Source organism: Manduca sexta, chromosome 28 (genome assembly GCF_014839805.1).
Source record: "Manduca sexta isolate Smith_Timp_Sample1 chromosome 28, JHU_Msex_v1.0, whole genome shotgun sequence".
NCBI classification, from domain to species: Eukaryota; Metazoa; Arthropoda; class Insecta; order Lepidoptera; family Sphingidae; genus Manduca; species Manduca sexta.
In genome coordinates, this window is record NC_051142.1 from 16,484,711 (window position 1) to 16,504,327 (window position 19,617).

The 19,617-nt window shown below is 34.4% G+C and overlaps 1 protein-coding gene across 11 annotated transcripts in view; it reads right to left on the minus strand.

Annotated features, from left to right (window-relative positions):
• The window catches only part of LOC115456160 (fasciclin-3), a 100,092-nt gene that overhangs the window by 10,507 nt on the left and 69,968 nt on the right, over positions 1-19,617 (minus strand). For 6 of the 11 annotated variants that reach the window (XM_030185098.2, XM_030185097.2, XM_030185096.2 and 3 more), the window contains 9 exons: positions 10,634-10,730; positions 8,980-9,061; positions 7,926-8,049; positions 7,494-7,616; positions 6,885-7,076; positions 6,164-6,354; positions 4,843-4,984; positions 4,180-4,221; positions 3,107-3,220 (listed from right to left, as the gene is read on the minus strand). In XM_030185098.2, the coding sequence (XP_030040958.1) occupies positions 3,107-3,220; positions 4,180-4,221; positions 4,843-4,984; positions 6,164-6,354; positions 6,885-7,076; positions 7,494-7,616; positions 7,926-8,049; positions 8,980-9,061; positions 10,634-10,730 (1,107 nt within the window). The remainder of the gene's footprint in view (positions 1-3,106; positions 3,221-4,179; positions 4,222-4,842; positions 4,985-6,163; positions 6,355-6,884; positions 7,077-7,493; positions 7,617-7,925; positions 8,050-8,979; positions 9,062-10,633; positions 10,731-19,617) is intronic. The other 5 variants (XM_037444531.1, XM_030185099.2, XM_037444530.1 and 2 more) reach the window with 1 other exon arrangement.

Here is a 19,617-nt window from a genome sequence, read left to right on the forward strand (position 1 = left end):
GTCCTATTGATTGAATATTCAACGGAGGATCAATTTAATGAAAAAAAAATAGTTTCAGCAGGTGACGTACGCACTCGGGCATATTTAGACAGAGCTCTACAGGACTAAATGTAAATCACTGAAAACTACAAGTAAAGTAAAATAAGTAAATAACATCTAATTAAGACTTTTTATACTTCATCTATAAAACAGTGAATATTCGAGTTATACAACTTTACGTCGCGGTGTCTAATCCCAAAGTGTCAATTCACTCGACAACACTTACTTTTTAATTAAAAGCGATGCAACTTTTCTTACTCCTAAAACAGCACGAAATTTTATTCACTTTATTTTTTACTGTATTTTCTTGTGATTTACATTTATTCTTGAAAGTTGAAAACAACACTTGTTATTTTGATAACCGTGCCATTAGGGTACCTACTATCGGATAATTAAAAAAAAGTAACAAAGTGTTGTCACAATTAAATTATAAAGCGATGAACTGCCATTAAACATATTATATAAAAAAATCTACTACACATAAATGTACCATTTTCTACCATATGCATTTCTACCATTATCTCTCTGCTGCTATAGTCGCTACCATTGCATCGACGTGATCTGATTTCTTGGTTTTATATAGCTGTTTGTGCTATATGCGTTCCCAAAACTCATATTGCATTTTTATTGCTACCCAAAAAATGTATTTGTTGCTTGTAATGTGCTTTAAAACAGTGATGATAGTTCTCAATACGTCTAAATACGTCATAGAAATAGGAAAGGGAGGAGTAGGCAGAAAAGCGAGGAGAAAGTTAGGGAAATATATTGTCAAATTCGGTGAAAGTCATTTCAAAGTTTTGTAGGACTTTATTTCATTTAAGGAGGTAATAGCACCCATAGTCATTTACCAAGATACTTTATCTTGTATTATCAAAAATATTGCAACTAATGTCATTGGAACAATTTCTTTTGCAACCTTCGAATTGCAAATCATGCTAATGCAGAATATTTTGATTCTTGCATTTTAAATTCTTGACTTACGATCTAAATATATATTTTTACACATATTATTATATTTTTTTTATTCTATTATTATTATTCTAAGTTTGCGCCACAACTGAGGACACGTGTATTAGTGCTATAAAGTCACTTTGAGTAGGGCAATAATATAAAAATAGTGCAGTATTACGTTCCGAAAATAACTATAAAAGAACATTCTACAGGCGGGCAAATATAAAGAAAGAAAAATGAATATCTACATAATTAACTTTGTACTGCTACCACGTTCATCTAAATATAGACAACGCTCAGTTGATGTCGACGTTTTTTTTTTTTTTTACATGACAAAGCAAAGGAATAATAAATAAGAAAAATACAAAAAGTAAGTAATAAATTAATCAAAAATTATAGACGTATTGAGAACTTTTTGTGACGTGACTAAACACTCATGACATATTTTTGTAAAATGTTTACCTATCGACCACCAGGGTGACGTCCTGTCGGAAAATAAATTTAAATATAAAACATTATTGTTTTAAATAAAAAAAAAATTCAAACAAAAGCATTGTCTAATTATACTTTCACTAATATTACAGAAAATTTTTATATAAATTTCTTTTTAATAAATGGAAACCTAAGCATTTATGTAATCTGCGAAATCCGATTTTTCTACGAATATAACATTTCATTTTATTTTAAGCTATCTAAACCTACGTATTAATTTTTTTTACCTGTTTCGCTAATTTGACGGGTCTTTAAAACTATAAACTACTAGTAATTCATGCAGATGATTTTTGTAGGTTACTGGAAATCTGGAACTATTACGTCGAATAAAAATTGTCTTAGAGAATGTCAACATAATAAAAGAGTATTTTGGCACGTTAGAAATCATTCCAATGACATGCCGATTGACTTTGTTCATGTATATTGTCTGTACTGTAATTTTTTTAACTTATACTGTCTTACTTATAAACTTGTTTTAGCGTTAAGAGGTGATTAAGAATTGGTTAAATAGCTGTCAAAAACATAACCGTTTTCCTAGTTTAAACCTTATTAAGAGGCAAGATGGCGGGTTTTGACTTACAGCTGATCGAGTAAATTTGAGTTATAACTAAGCATAGCTTTGCGAAATTTTTATAAGTAAGACTGATGTTTAACAGTTTTTTTCAATACGCCAGCTATTGGCCCTGTGTATGTTTTCATTACTAGTTCCAACCTAACCTTATAATAACTGATTATTACTTCCCTAACATCATATTTCACGATGCAATAGATATTATTAAATTTAACATTAAAATAAAGATTCTAAAACAAACTACAATTGAAATAAACTTGAATTCAACAATACGAATTAAATGACTCGTACAATCTATAAAAACAGTAATAAATATCTCAATCATTCTCATACAATTTGACCCAATATTTTACCTAAATGATTACATTCACATTCCAATGAAAGCATTCTAAATGGCTTCAGACCCACGAAATGTGGACCGAATAATGAAATTAACATGTTTTACCTCCAATAGATGCTGCATCTAATATAAAATAATATTTGAACACAGAAATGTATATCGATGTAGAAAAACTTTATTATACGACAGACATATAGAACAAAATATTATTTATTATTTTATTGTCCGAGCCAAGTAAATTGAAACAAAGTGAAGGTCGCCGCGTTCTTTCATAATTTTATTGTGTCAGATCTCAGCGAGCGAGTGTCAAAATGCAGTATCTATTGTGGGTCCTTTATAGCAATATTAGTAAAACGAGCGGTTTATGTTTATATTCATTCATACAAAATTACTTAACTCTATTACTTAATCAATCGATAAAGATTAATAGCATTCTCCAGAACATAAATAACTGTATGTTTTTTATTAGGAATTGGGATGGAATTATTTTTTATGTGAGCAAGAGTGGGGTCCAATAGAATGTGGACTGACGAGAGTTGATTACCCCTCGCCACCCGACACAATTATGCCGGCCTGTATCTGATATACAAAACATTTGACTAACACCATCCACACCTTACACTTCACAACAATACACTGATCGTACTAATCTATAGCTACTTAAATAAAACGACTCGTTTGACCAATTTAAGGATGGATCTTAGATCACTTACCGGCGAAACACCACCTGTCCGTGGCAAATGCGAAGACAGCGAGAGACACTCCGATGAGGAGGAGCAACACCGCTACCACAATACCCACGATGGATCCAGTGCCTAGCTCCACGCCTGGAAACATTGGATAGGATATAGTAAAGGTATGGATTCGATTCCTAGAAAGGTAAAATTGTCGAAAATTACAATTAAAAAAAAATGTACTACTGAAATAAACTCGTCATTCTGGGTAATATCAAGTAATAATGCTATAAAAGGTACTCTATAGTCTATTCCCAAAACTCCCTACAGTTATGTTGGTACAATGTTGTTCAGCGGTACAAACAGACAAAACCTAATATTTTGGCAATCTAAGTTTATGGCTATCTATTTAACAAAACCAAACACATGGAATACATACAAAGAAAAAACCAAATAGATGGAATAACTAAAAAACAAAAATCTCTAATAATAATGCATGCCGAATGCCAATGTCTTTACTATTGAAAGAGTTTATATTTCAAAGAGTTGACGGACTAGAGCTATAGTAATCTCGCCATAGTCTAAATTCTAAGTCTTCACATCTGAAATCCTTATAGATAATTAGGATCTCTGCATATGACGTTGTCCTCCACCGTCAAAGCGAGCGATAATAAATAATGAACACAAATGTTCTTCAAGTCAGGCCTATCTTGATAAAGCATTAATCCCTATTTTGGCAGCCCATGTCGATACGTTGTTTATCGCTACTTTTACATAAATAACTTTAATACTTTTCATTCCACAATAAATATGTATAATTTTTTAATTTTCATGTCCATAAAATAATTTTAATTAAAAAAGCCTACATAAACACATTCTCCAAATTAATTTTAACACGTTTATATTTTTCACATACAACGACATCATTTTTACTACCATGCCTAAATCAGGTAATATACTATTTCATGCTCAAGTAATAAAAAAATCGAGCCATGCAAAATTATACCAAAAAATCCAACATTTTCCTTAAAATATATTGGGTTTTCGAACTAAAAACATACAAATATTTAATTAACATTCTGCAAATCATTCCTGTATTCTCAATTTCTTACCATAAACGTCTATTATCAAAAACGACGACTTGATATTGCGCGCTGAAATACGTAAAATATATCTTATAATACTTAGTCTGGAGGAAAATAAAGCAAAAATATTTTTGTAATAATGACTCCCGACGCGGCAACGTTTCGAAGACTTTTTAGCCGTTATGGTTGCCGGGGGGGGGGGGGGGGGGGGTGAATGTCGGGAGAATATTATAATATATAAAACCCTTTACAAAATCCCTAAAAATTGTTTTATTTCAATATTTTTTTAATAGTAATTGCTGTAGAAGATTTTTTTAATATTAATAATTCGAGTAAATTTGTCACCCTGACCTAAATTAGGGGTCGTATCAATAAAATATTATAAAGTTGTTACACTATGACGTTTATTATGCTTATTATGTTGATTTAAATATTTAATGTAATAAATTAAAATAATATTCGGATATCACAATATTAAAATTATTACGTGTATATTTTACTAAACAAATATCCAGTGTCATTTTTTAATGTTTAGAGTAAATATTATTAACTCATTTTTTTCTTTATAAGATACCAAGAAATAAATGGAAATACGACGTTGGCAATAACAATACCTATTGGAAATAATGGTGTTAAAATTGTACTTAAATTAATTGAAATGACGAATTATAGCAATGATGATGTACTCACCAGCGGGTTCATCCATGGTGCTGATCCTGACCGCGAACTCTTCTCTTCCAAGGTCATTGGATACCGCCAGGTAGTAGGTTCTCTCGACATCTTCCTTGGCGATGTGGTCCAGGCGCAGGGTCACATTGTAGTAACCGCGACCCTGGAAGAATGATTTTAGTTGTTTTATCTCTTCCATCAGAAGCACAGGTTAGGAGTGGCGAAGGGATTTTTTGAAAGGAAGCCCGACACAACAAATGTATACTGCTATGCATAACTGTGATCTGCAAATCGTTGCAATGAAAATTAGATTTTAAATAAGTTACGAAAGGGAAGCAAGCAGGAATCAGGTTATATGGACGCCAATGCAGATTAGTGAGCAATTAATGGAACTTTAACAGTTGCAGCCATGTTCAGAGGGTCTACTTCAAAAAACGAAATCCATAGTTTCGTATGACGGATCACACAACGACGGGTCCAATCGGTTCATCGCAATATTTCAGACATGGAATTTGTAAGAACTTATATGTACCATCCCTTTTTAAAACCATCTGCGAGGATAGTTTCACTGCTTTCTCCAAAAAAAATATACGGGAAATTGATCCTACCACTAAGGTCAGCTACAGAACGGTGACAGATTCGAAGTAATTTGGTAGTAAAGTTAAATCCGAAGTTGGTCGTTTCTTCATTTCGGACCGACGTTCGTTTTTCGAAGTAGACCCTCTGGCCTCCTAGGGTAGAGGTAAGAATTAGAAAAAAAAAACCTAAATGAATATTAATTAAAGCGCTTCTGAATTTATGGGCGATAAATAGCAGGCAAGCCATTTACTCGACTGCCGGTTTATTTATAAGAACCATTATGCCAAAGTAAAATTCGCTTTTAAGACTATGGGCTGGCTTAAGACAATTATTATACCACAACATCAAGTTTAAAATAAAATTACGGATTTTTCGCGGTTTTTATATTTAATCTAACTCTCGACGTTCGAAGGCTTCATCCTTCATGGTTACGGGAATGACACATCATAGTGTTATTTCCACATATAAAATACTAATTGAATTAAAATTACTATTAATTAACTACAGATTAATATTACTATAGTCAGAGTCTACGGGGGCTAATCCGTCTGTTTACAATGACAGGCGTTCTAGTTGAAGGTCAGTTTTGATAAACGTATAGGTAAATAGGAGATTTTCAAATTCAAAGTTTATTGCACTCCTCTGACTCTTACCCGTATGGCTATAAAAGTTATCTTCCGATCAAAACACTCGTAATAGCAAAAAGACGGATAAGCCCCTATAGACGGAATAGGGCCTAGACGATTGTTATTACTGAACTCACCATATGGATAGGTGCGAAGGCGGTGATCTTGGGGTTTTCGCTGGACTGCGGCGCGGTGAGTTTGATGCCGCCGATGGTCCACTCGGCGGTGGGCGGCGGGTTGGCGCGCACGGTCACGTTCAGCGCGCCTTCCGCGCCCAGCTTTAGCCCGAAGATTGTGATCGCGCCTGATTCCAGACGTTTGGGTGGGTCTGGAAAATATTTTCATATTATAAATACCCCCATATAATCCTTATCCTTGTCAATTCACAAACAAATCAAGACTTTCACTACAGCGTGTACGGATGTGTACGGATTTATTCTCTATGTCACACGCTATTTTGTCGGTGTGTAACAAGTAACCCATCGCGTTGCGTCTAAGGCAATCGAAATTGACATACAGACTACCATTTCACGCAAATTTCACGAAGATATTGTAATACCGTCGTGTTAAGAGTTTACACTGTTATAGAGAATAAGACTCTGGGTTCTATCATTCCGGAGGACTATGAATTATTGTTCTTTAAACCATTCTTATTTTCGCCACCTTCAATTATATCAGACAAAGTAAATGCGCAATACACGAAAAAGTATTCAATATTATCGTCCTATAGCTCGGGTGAGGTTATCACCAACAAAAATCTCAAGCAATTCAAGAATATTTTTGGAATTGTCAACAAAATAACTTTACTATATACTAATCTAACTACGATACTAAATATATGACGTCATTATAACTCACAGTGCACAACGAGCTGACGTTTGGGCTCTCTCGGCTGATCCAGGGCCTCATGTTCGACCTTGCACAATAGCATCTTGCCGTTGTCATCAGCTCGCAGTGTCCTACTGATGTTCTGGCTGATGGTCTGCAGATCGCTGTCAGGCTCCTCAGTCACTATGGGCTGGTGGACTCCTTCTAGGATCTGGTCTTCGTCTGAAAGATGAGGAGAAATATTTACATAGCACGTTGACTGCGATAACCAAAATAATAAATTATACGTCGTCGCAGCGCATTCAGTTGCCCCATACTCTTTTAGAGTGCTTGTGTGTTAAATGCTAAGAGAATACAGTCCACGGTCCTGACTTCATGTTATACAAATATTGAGTCGTCGGTGTCCATTACACCATGAACATCTGAAACTATTGGCGGTTTTTTTTTTGGCGAGGGTATTTAACCTTCACTGTCTTGTTCAGAACAGATTTGTCGACCACGCCACGTGGGTTGCCAATGTTTATAACACTGGATATATAGATATACAGGCTGTTGCCAAAACTTATCATAGCAAACCACTGAAGTAAGTTGTTACAACGTGTAAGGTCGCTATTTCTGCAACCAGAATATCAAACTTACCCAAGAACCAGGTGATCTTGGCGGCGGGTCTACCGTTAGGTGCGACGCACCTGGCCATGAACAGATCGCCCTCGTTGAACTGCGTCTGCGGAGGCGCCACCAGGATAGGCTCACCGGGCGCCACTACGAAAGATAATTTGTTAGCATATTTCTTACTACTATCTTTTTTTCCCTATAATACACGGTTTGTTTTCGTTTTCTAATCATGTAAATCAATCCAAATCGTGTTTTGGAATTGCATGAAAAAAAATTGGGTCGATTCCACGTTTTGTGTGATAAGGGTAGGTAAAAATGAAGCCAAAATAAAATATATTCTTTGCATCAAGAATGTTATTAACAGATTACGGCGAAGAAAGAAACACCTGATTTTATAGGAAAGTTTAATGGTCCCCTTCTGAGTAGAAGCGATAACCACTTGTAGAATGTACTTACTTGCAACCAAAAGTCTCATGGTGCCCTTGATCTCGATGTTGCCTGTCTGCGGGGGCAAGACGCAGGATATATTGCCGTTCCACTCCTCCCTCACATTCCGTATGTGAGCCCCGCATTCTCCCGACTACAACAAACAATAACAAATACAATTGTCTGTAAAAGAAGGTATAATAGGCAACAAATTACTTGAGCTCACTACTGCGTGGTGGAGAATATTTTGTACGTAAGTATGTTATATTTAAAAAAAAAAATCTAAAACGTAAAGAAATCGATGTATTATTTTAATGTTTTACTTCGGGTTATGTCTAAACTTTGAGATATAAGTATGTGCTATTGTGAATAAATTGAAACACAGATGGATGAAAGATTTGAATGTAATATAAAAGCTACTTATAAAATATTCAGCCAAATCTTTGTTATTTTAAATTAGTTTTTAAAAAAGTCACTATAAGTTACTCTTATTGCTTTAACTATATTTAACTTGTAGAAACAATGAAAGCTTCTTAAGGTGGTAGCTCAAGGTCCATTTTCATACATTTTGTTTCGGCTTTAATCTGGGTAACTAAACAAGTATTGGCAAGTAAAGAATTTAAATTCACGTCTAGTTAGTGATTAGTTCTCGCAGTTGAAGAAAAACGTAAAAATAATTAATAATCATGGATATTTCGGCCTTTAAAATTTAATATGACGAAATTTTAAAGGCAGAAATATCCATGATTATTAATTATTTTTACATTTTTCTTCAACTGCGAGAACTAATCACTAACTAGACGTGAATTTAAATTCTTTACTTGCCAATACTTGTTTAGTTACCCAGATTAAAGCCGAAACAAAATGTATGAAAATGGACCTTGAGCTACCACCTTAATAAGATTTATCTATTTTTGAACATTTATATATCCACATGAAACATTTATCATGGTATAACGACATGCTAAAAAATAGTATTACTACTTATAAGTGGTTTACTGCCCTGTATAACACAAATGGTAGCTCACTAGATAAAGATGTATTCAAACCTACGAGAAGACAATTTCTAGAAGATAATACTCACGCTTAAGCCTTGTCCGGAGTATACCACGTCGCCGTCTTGGTTGCCAGGTCTCAGAATGTATGTTTTGGAACCCACATTCATTCTGAAAAGTTAAAAAGTTTTTTTTAATTTAAGCCGTTTTATTAGTCTAGATCTCCTACTAGTGTTCTGTGGAATTATGAAATACAGTCTATCCAATTATGAAATCGGGCATCATTATTAATATCTTGGATCGAAAATCATATTTTCCTACAATAACAAAAGCCTTAATAAGGAACCAGCGACTTCATTATTAATCAGGGCCATTATCACGGTAAGCGGCGATAGCCTAGTTGGGTGTGGAACGGACTGCCGAGACGAATGTCCGCAGGTTCAAATCCCAAGGGCACACACCTCTGACTTTTCTAAAAAATCATGTGTGTATTCTTTGTGAATTTATCGTTCGCTTTAACGGTGAAGGAAAACATCGTGAGGAAACCTGCACATCTGAGAAGTTCTCTATAGGAATTTCGAGGGTGTGTGAAGTCTACCAATCCGCACTAGGCCAGCGTGGTGGACTAAGGCCTAATCCCTCTCAGTAGTAGAGGAGGCCCGTGCTCAGCAGTGGGCAAGTATATAATACAGGGCTGATATTATTATTATTATTATTATCACGATTTCAACACCTAACACAATTCCATGGTCTGATGCAAATTGAATTCGTCTCAACGCGATTAATCAATCGAACTTGCGACCTCGCGTTTCACAGCCGAGTGGCGATTCATAACTCACTGCGCTACAAGGGCTGTCTATAAATTCTCGTTACAAAGGAAGGTAGAAAAATCTCGTATTGTAAAGAGCATTGTTAATTACAAAAATGGTGGATCAAGTTAAAAGCTTCTACTGTAATTACTCGTGCTTTGTACAGAGGTCTGTGCCAACGTACTCAAAAAAAAGTAAACAAAAGATAAATACCTAAATGAAATGAGTTTTGAGACTGTTAAATATTATGTTACAACTATTTTATATAATTAAAGCTTTTGGCTATTAGGAAAAAAAATAAAAACGTGCTTAAAATAGATATTTAAAAACTGTATGTTGCTGATATACTATATTATACTATAAAAAGAAAAATGAAATTATAAAGTGCCTTATTTAAGAATTTTTTAATTCATTATTTTACAGGACTGTTAAGGTCCAAAGAAGGTGGCAAGGTTATATCGTCCAATATATTCTTCTGATCATATCTTAATTGAACGCTGCCTCTTTAACCGGGCTAAACAGGATAAGTAATATGTGAGCGAAGTTGCAAGCAAAAGCTAGCTATACAATGTTATAAATTACGTAATATAACAACTATCATGAAAAATTTGCATAGCGCAGAAAAGGACGGAATTCATCATAAAATGAGCGATGAACTCATATTTCAAATATTGGCATTGGATATGAGTGAGTTATAAATCACGGCGTCCCCTTCGCACTCACGAAGCGTGAATGTAGTGACGTAACTCGCACACCAGGGCATCACTTGTCATTTAACAATACGCCTTTTTTAATTCGATAATTAAACAGTTGTTATAAACTTTACTTATTTATTTGTGAACGCATGCTTTTTCAAATTTTGAAAATTATATTTTGGTGTTTTTTTTTACAATATGGCTGATTTATAATTAAGAACCATAGGTATTGTACTTACCGACACGAGTCGATATCGTACGGGACTTTACAAAGGACGGTGAGGTCGTCCCCTATACGCCGCACAGCCTCCCTCGGCGTCACATCCACAATCTGGCCTGAAACAACAATTCTTAAGTTAGTATCGTTACAAAAAATTGTATTGATAAGTGGTAGTTCTCTATGACAGTCCGGCAGACTGTTTTGGTAGTAATGTTAATTCTTATCTTAATCTTACTAACATTATAGATGCAAATTTTTGTGAAAATGTTTGGATGTTTGTGTGCATGGTTGGCTGCAAGAAGTAAACATAGAAACCGCTTAACGGAATTGGATAAAATTTTACACTTTTTATGCCGTTAACTTGCTCCTGTGGGAAATATTTGAATTTTTAAATTTGGTTCTTGAAATATATGTTGCTGGAATCGTACCGATAACGTTATGGATCGATATAGTGATTTAGGGCCTTTTGTAGTGGAAAATGCTTTTTCGCGGGCGAAGCCGCTATCACCACCTAGTAGCAACGTATAATTCATATAAAAATGCAAACTAAAGATGGCGCTTGCAGACATTGTTACCAAGTCTGATAATGGATGTCAAATCTAAAAATTAATAAAGACAAACAATAAAGACAACTGTCTATAACGTGGGTCTAACAAAGTAATCAACCTAAACTTTCACAATACATACTGTAAAATTAACTACGCCAAAATATCCACAAAACAGAGTTACATTAACGTATTCAGATTGAAATCCTGTTATAACCGGATGGATCCAGTTCGAACCGGATTGATCCGGCCGGGCCCGTTCTGGCGCGCGCCTGTTTCGTAGAACCACAGCGTATCCATTAGGATTTAGGTGGATTATAGGTTATTCACACAACGTAAAGGGAATATTTTAATCAGGGAAATTTTATTATGAAAGTTTTGTTGTCTATAGTGTCTTTTTTGAGTGAGTGAATGTCTTTCGTAATTCTCAGTCTTTTGCTGATATTGGTGGTTCGATACTCGTTTAAATGTATTAATTTTACTTGGGCTTGCCCCTTTAGAGATTAACTCAAGGAACAGAACATATATGATGATAATTGATTATTATAATATAATATGCACAGATTTGCACTTCCTCTTAGTTAACTAGAACGTGTTGCGAAGTTCTGCAGTTTGGTTCATTAGATATAAACTTCGACTCCCCAATTATACTGAACTTCTTACTCTGAATATAATTCAAAATGGCATGAAGTCATAGTATATTCTAGGTAATATAAATTAACATGTCTTAGAAATTATGTATTAGAAATTATATATTATTTTAGAATGTATGGGCAGCAGCATGACAGCAACGTAATTACCTAGTTAATTAAGATGTTTTGTTGACCGTACAAAAGTTATTTAGCAAAAACAATGAATTATGAACAGGCTCCCGGCCACGCTGATGCCATGTTTTAATAAAAATAAAACTTTTATGAGCGTAGGCAGTTTACTATTGTACAGTGAAAGTTATGAGTTTTTTGCTAACTCTATATTTTATAAAAAATATTTTATGCTTTTATGTTGACCAGTCGCTTAATGATATTGCTGCAAGTTTTTTCTACAGTGAAGTTACTGGCTCGTCAAACTTGGTCCCATTAAAAGAGCTGAGATAATGTAATTAATTTTCTATTGATTTTATTAGAAGCGATCATCATCATCGTTTGTCAAGAGGTCTTTGTTAATTTCTCTAAAAGATTGGAAATGTTAAATCGTAATTACCTAAATAACTCAGTTTAGCTCTGAACTCAGTCTCTCTCAGCGATGTCAGCTGAGACGCTGTCAAATTAAAGCCAGCATCTTAAGATCGTTGCTGGTTAAAAAGGGATATCAACAACATCTCAAATGATATCTTAAGTCATAGCATATGACGGATTTTAACAGCCTTGTTTTGTTCATAAACAGCGCTGAATCCGCTCAGAACTAGATATTAAATAACAATTTTAACTTTGTTTATTAAATACCTACTTCAATATATTGTCAAGTGTGAGATGCGACTCAAAGGCGATTGATTTATTACTACGGCTCTAAATTTCTAGAACGTTCCATTTAACAGCATTAAGAGGACCATCAGCAAACCGTATTCACGATCCACTGCAAGAACAACTGTCATCAGAATTAATATACTCAGTCCATACTCGGGTACACGGAAAGCTCTGGTGTTATTGCGGAGCAGCCCCGGGCGACGCGCATACTCGTCTACTCGCCGCCCGGGCACATTTCTGTTCCCAAAGTTTGTTCCACGCTTCCTTTTAGGTTAATATCTACATGGAAGCCCCATTTACCTCGAGGTTCATTGTTTAACGTGAGAGAGCAGCGAGCAGATGGAGAAGTATACACTGTAAATGATCACCACGACATATGGACGTATAGTAAAAACCACGAAAAATAAATTAATGATGAAGTACGATTTACTTTTCAACATTTCGACAACTTTAGAGTAAACCTCTAAGGCTGGCTTTGCTCAATGACTTACTAAACATATTAAGTGCTAAACATATTTAAAACTTTATGCTGTCGCTGCCACGTTTTTAAGAGTTGAGGAAGCCAGTACTATGATAATAACATATTTAGCGTTAATCATATTTAGGGAGTGGTTGTGCAAGTCAGCCTAAATGTTGTTTTCTCAATATTTTTACCTTACAAACAAAAATACATTAAAGTTTTTTATGATATCCCTGTATATGATGCTTTTGTGTTAAATAATTTATATTTAAAGGAGATATCCCCAGTAGTTTGAGCACCACTGTCCCTCGGGCAACACGGCCCGTTCGCCGGTCGCTTCGCTCATATGAAACTTTCCCGCCGGGGGCGATCCGCGAAAATGGCATTAAACAACGACCCCACACGAAATGAGGGTATTTTTACATACTCTACAACGTACTATAGTACAATCAGTTTGGATTTGTTTTTGGAAAGGATTATAAGTTTTACTTTAGAATTCGCGTTATCTATGAAAGCCCGAGAAGTGACAAGTTACTCACCGGCTGGTAGATGGTCACCTCTCAATAACACCAATCATAACGAGAACACGAAACACATAGAACTTTAAATTAAAAACTACTAAACAGCAGTGCATCGTGCTCGTTAGTCTGAGACATTGAATCTCAGAGCGAGTGAGCTCACAACTTGCCAATCTCATACTGTCCCAATAGATACAATACGCCTCAAACTGAAACACAATAGTTGGCACCGTTGATTGACAGGGAATTTGATAAGCTTCAACTTCATCTAGCGAAATATATTTGAACATTTGATATCTCAAAGATCAATGTCTATTTCAGATAACAAGTCTTAATGAAGCTACTCTATAAGAATGTACAATAGCTAACATGTTGATAAAAATATTTGAGAACAGAGATTCATGGAGTCTTATTGTTATTAAGAAAAAAATATTGGAATAAGAAAAAATTGTTTGATAAGTACGTATGCCAAATATAAATAAGGCAACGAATATCACAAATGTAAAAAGTTTTTAGTTTTATTTAAACAGTGCCTACTGAACCCGGCCTTTTTTACTATCGACAATATTATCTGCAGCACGACTACATAAACTTAGTAATACAATGCAGTCGAAATATGGGACTGTTTTTTTTTATTTAACAATCAAAGTTAGTACATGTTTGCCTCCGCGTGCATATCGACTGTGTTTGTAAAATTCCGATATTGTGATTCAATTGTATGCGTCATGTTTTGAGCGGGTTTTAGTCTAAACCAACAACGTCGAAAACAAAATACGTGGCCGTTCCAATCGTCTTTTTATTTGAAAAAATATTAGTTAACACAACCCTATAGTTCCTCTGTTCTTTAATTTAGATTCATCAGTTGATTGTCAGTGAGCGCGTGGTATTCCATCATTGTTATTTGGCTTCATCAGCTAAATTTGTTTCAAATCATTTGTAAATGTTAGTTCGAAATATCACGGAATACAGATCAGTACTTCGTATTAACTGTGTTTCATACGTATAAGTGATTAGATATAAGACTTCCAGATTATAAAATAAAGTTCTGAAACATAGTCTCTATTAAATATCAAAGTTAATATTCTAAGTCTACGTTCTAATATCATGTGGAAAGCTCGCAAGCTATTCCAAAAGCTTTGGAAGCTTATCTTGAAAGCGTTTGGTCGTATTTCAGCTAGAGCTTAAAATCCACTAACGCTGAGCTTTGTTGCGAAGAGAAACTTTTTGTATTGTTGAATTAGTTGAAAATTTTAAAATCGTTATAAAATGCAAACGCAACAAGTCCGTTCTCACCAACAATGTCTGAATCGAGGACTCTTTAATTATCTTATAGTGGCACGTAAGTATGTACTATGAAGTGTAAAACTAGTTTGTAGTGGTTTTTCTTTGGTGAAAATGAATTTGATAAATATTTAATCCAAAAGCTTAACTTGGTTGTTGCATTTCATACGCCAAGGGATTTTAAGATAGCAAACGAGTCACTCCTTCTCAATATCTATTCATCCTTAAAGGCCGGCAAAGCATTCAGAATCCCCCTAACAGAAGATATTCATGTTGTTTACTTGTTTCTACAATTTAACGCCGCCCGCATGAAGGTTATTACTCGGAATAAAAGTTAAAAGTAGTTTCTCCAGAACTTAATCTATCTATGTGCCAAATTTCACTCAAATTTCTTCTGCGGTCAAACATTTAAACATCTTCTAGAAGAAGAAATGATATGAAGATATAAGCATATGATTAAAAACTTAAGAGCTGTTCAACTAAAAACTAATTTCCACGTGCACATAATCTAGTGGTCACCCTCTGATGTAATTATATTAAATTGTGATTGAGTGTAGCGCGGGCCCCTTTATTGCGGTCCAAATGATTGTAGGGACCAGTTGATATTACTTTGTGAGTAGTTTGTGTTAAGGTCCCGTTCTGACGGTTGAGACACCGCGATAAAAGGATTTTATCAAAACAAATTTCGTTCACCTAACTAAATGGCTAAGCCTCAGCAACAATATTTGGCTACAGAGCCTGTCCGAGGCCCGTACGTCCGTCGTAAAACCCCAAAATCCTTTTCGTTTCCACAATTTTCAGGAAGACTAATAATAAATAAATAATTTGATTCCGAACTGCGAATGAGTATTTTTGTTGATGAAAAAACATAGTCATAATTACTTTGGGCTGACCTGGGATTCGAACCTAAGACCTCAGCGCGGTAGTCTTATTCGTACTGCGTACGCATTACAACTAAGCTACCGAAGCAGTCAATAAATTTAATAAATAACGATAATTAGTCTTCAAATTACAGCGACCGACACGTTCGGAACTGTACCTTAAATGAAAATGGTAAACTTAAATTTTGAAGTGTGGAAATTTTAGTTTGTAAGACTTAAACCTTTTAGGGTATAAGCAACATTCTGAAACAGCAATAAACAGGACTACAGTTTAACAACTATGCACTGTAACATTTCTGTATTGACATTTCCATGGAGTAATATGATCAGGTCCAAATCTCCCACTGATTGCTATTTTTCAGATGTAATAAGTCTTTCTGACGTGCACGACCGAAAGCTTTGTCGTATTTATTATTTGGACAACCTTTGTACTGTCAGGTGCAATGTAGCGTTTTTTATACTGCACATTAGAAAAATCATTTTTAAAAAGGTCTACGCACACCACAAAATATGAATAAAAATGACAAACGACAATAGCAACCCTACTCCATAACGAGGGTTGTCACGTAATAAAAACAAATTGGCCGTTGCTTTGAGGGATATTATGTTTATAGCGAGGGTTGGCACTGATTTGATTACCTTTATTACTAATACTATTTTAAATTTACTTTATTTGTTGTTCGCGAAGCTGCGCTGTAGAGATTTTTTTTAAATGTGGCGGCTTTATCGCGGATGTGCTATCGTCATAAAATTATTTTGCTATAGCTTTTCGGATAATGAGATTGCTTGCGACTTTAAATAGATTATATCCCTATTACTTTCCTTAAAGTTCGCAACAGTCATAATTCCACTCGATTCTTGGCCGAGGGTAAATTTATAACGGTGCTAATTTCTTACCATTGTGTGATAATTGTTTAGCTTCTGCTATAAAAAGAGAATAGATGTGCTCGTTAATGAGATTTTGTGACAACCTTCAAAGATCGACAGGGTACGTCCAACTGCATTGGCGGTTATGTGACCACTTACCTTCCGAGAGCAATGTAAGTTGTTTTTTTAAATGAAACTACTCATTAAATTAATAATAAATTCACATATAGATATATTAGTAAACGATTGTCGTTTGTTCTTTTTTTTAATTGCCATTATATTACTAACATACTTCACTACCTACTATGTCAACTCTGATAGCATCAATATAAAACTAATTGGTTTCTCGATGCTATCGACTAACAAAATATAATTGTAACTTCATTAAGCCTGTTAAATGTTAAATAAATAAATAAATATAATTTGTTTCTGTTGTGCCAGCATTCTATATTCAACTTTTAATTGTATTCGTAAGAAGGTAAGGTATGTGATGCCAACTAGTGCTTGCCGAACATCACTTTCTTGCCACATGATTGATCCCGATAGCTACTACAAACTCGTGAACAAGTACTGACTGCAATTTGCATGGACCGGTCCATCCAGTTTACTGTTATTTTTTTTTTATAAGTTACTTTTTGAAGCGCATGATAATCCAATTTGAAATAATAAAGAATTTAGTTTAAATACAAATGCTTTTCAAAAATATATTAAAAACAATCGGCTTTGGATTCAATAAGCTCTAAATCAAATTGTGTCAATACATACAATTGCTACCGAAGTGTAAACTGTTTAAAGTTAGCTTACGCTTAAGCTTCTGTTTTTTTCCTATCTTTAATCAAATAAACCTACTTGAATTAATCATGTGCTTGTATGGCTTTAACAAAAAAATACTCATACAAAAATATTTATTTCGTTAACAAGTGTAGTTTATATTTCACTTAAAGGTATGAAGTCTCCTTTTAAGCAAAATATTGCTTATTAGGAAGACTTCGCTCTACCGTGCAGGTTTCCTAAGACTATCATTTTATTTAGTAAGTATAGCTAACTGTAATTCTAAGAAAAATGAATTAAAACAAAGGGTAAAAGGGTTTTAAAAAAATTCTATTATGAGTTGAATCAAATATTTTTTTTTATTATTACTTTTTTTATTTTCATCTTCATCAACTGCGATAGAAATACTATCCGACCCCCTCCCATACTGCATTAAAGTTATGAAACGCGGTCAATATAATGAGATTATCCTAACCACTAACAAGCACCCCACTGTCCCGGGTTCGAAACGAAATTTTCGAATCCCGCGGGAATTACCCAATACTAATGTAGATTGTAACGAAACTATGCCCTACAAGGATAGCTAGTTTATTATTAACTAGTTTGTACTCGCACCTTCACCTATAGCTCCCTTTTTGAAATACATGTATATAGCTTTTTATTTATTATTCTTTTTACATTTTCATAATCAAAGAATTAGTTCCAGGATTAAGCGCGTCCAAACGCGACTACTTCAGCTTTAAAATATTAATAAATATATTATGAAAATTATCAAACCGCAACGTTAAATTCCCGGCTGAGGCTATCAACAAAAGAATATTTTAATTACAATGAAATCTACTTGATTCGATTCCGCTAACATCTCTGAATACCCTTCATCTATCTATGTAAAATAAGTAGAACTGTTATTTATTTATTTAAGGACCTCCGAGGACGAAGGATACGCGGCATATAATAAATACAATGTCGTAGCATTTGTACAATTAGCAATGTGACGTGCCTCTTCAATTATAGGAGACCACAGCATGCAAGTTTATATATTAATACAGCGGCAAAATAATATTTGTTATTAATATTATTTAGATATTTAAGTAGAAACTTAAAACAGACAAAAAAGGATAAAACATAATATGAAGTGACAAAAAACATCTTATGTTATAACATGTGCTGGTGAATGCGATTAATTATAATTATTTATTGTGAATACGTAATAATTGCAGGAATTGTTTCCTGTACTTAGAAATTTACTTATAAAAAAGGCGTCAAAATTCCAGCCCCGTAAAGCAATAAAATCATCCCCAAATAACGAGTAGCCCGGAGCCACCCTAATTGCTAATCCGAACGTATCGCGCACTCAATAACCACGCTTGAACAAAGGGTGATTTGATGAAACCCTTGGGGCATCTGCATGGGGTACTATGTGGTAAAAAACTATGTATATACAGAGAAATTTTGATGTATAAGGTGATAAGCATATATATGTATAACAAAAAGTCAAAACACTTAAACGGTTCTACGCTTGACCTGGTGTTATGTTTGAACCTTTCTACCTTTGTATTTAGACGGATTTTCTCGAATACAAGAGACCTATTAGCTATCAGCAAATAAGCAACTTATATATTTATCTAGCTCGCCCAGATGCGAGAGTACGTCTGAGTAGTGGGTACGTATGAAGTTTTAGTCAAGATGCAAGATAATATCAACGGTTGAAAGGCTTATTATAATTAAATATAATATAGTTATTATAATTAATACTGATTAAAATCAGCTCTTACTTCTAGGTTTTGAACTAGTTTAATTTGGTGGGCACGGGTAAAAGTGGACGTACGGAACGACATAGTCGTATATATAGTACGGACTGAAATAACGACCAAGCTCCTTAAATAAAGATTAAAAAAAAATAAAAAAATTAAAGTAAGAGCTGATTTTAAATATGTATAAAACTTAGTGTCGCTTAAGTCAATTAGCCTTTCAACCGTCGATATGTTAATTTACAGAAATAGAAATGAATTATTGGGTATTAGATATACGATGGTTCAGGATGATGCGCACCCATACAGGAAGATTTTAATTGAAGAGTTCTGGATTGCGTTACTGCTAACTATCAATGTGACTCGTCCGAATTCCCACTAATCGTGAAGTATGCTGAAGTACATCAGCACACTGTTATTCTTTTAATTAATTAAAATACATGAAGCAAATTGCATCTATAATACT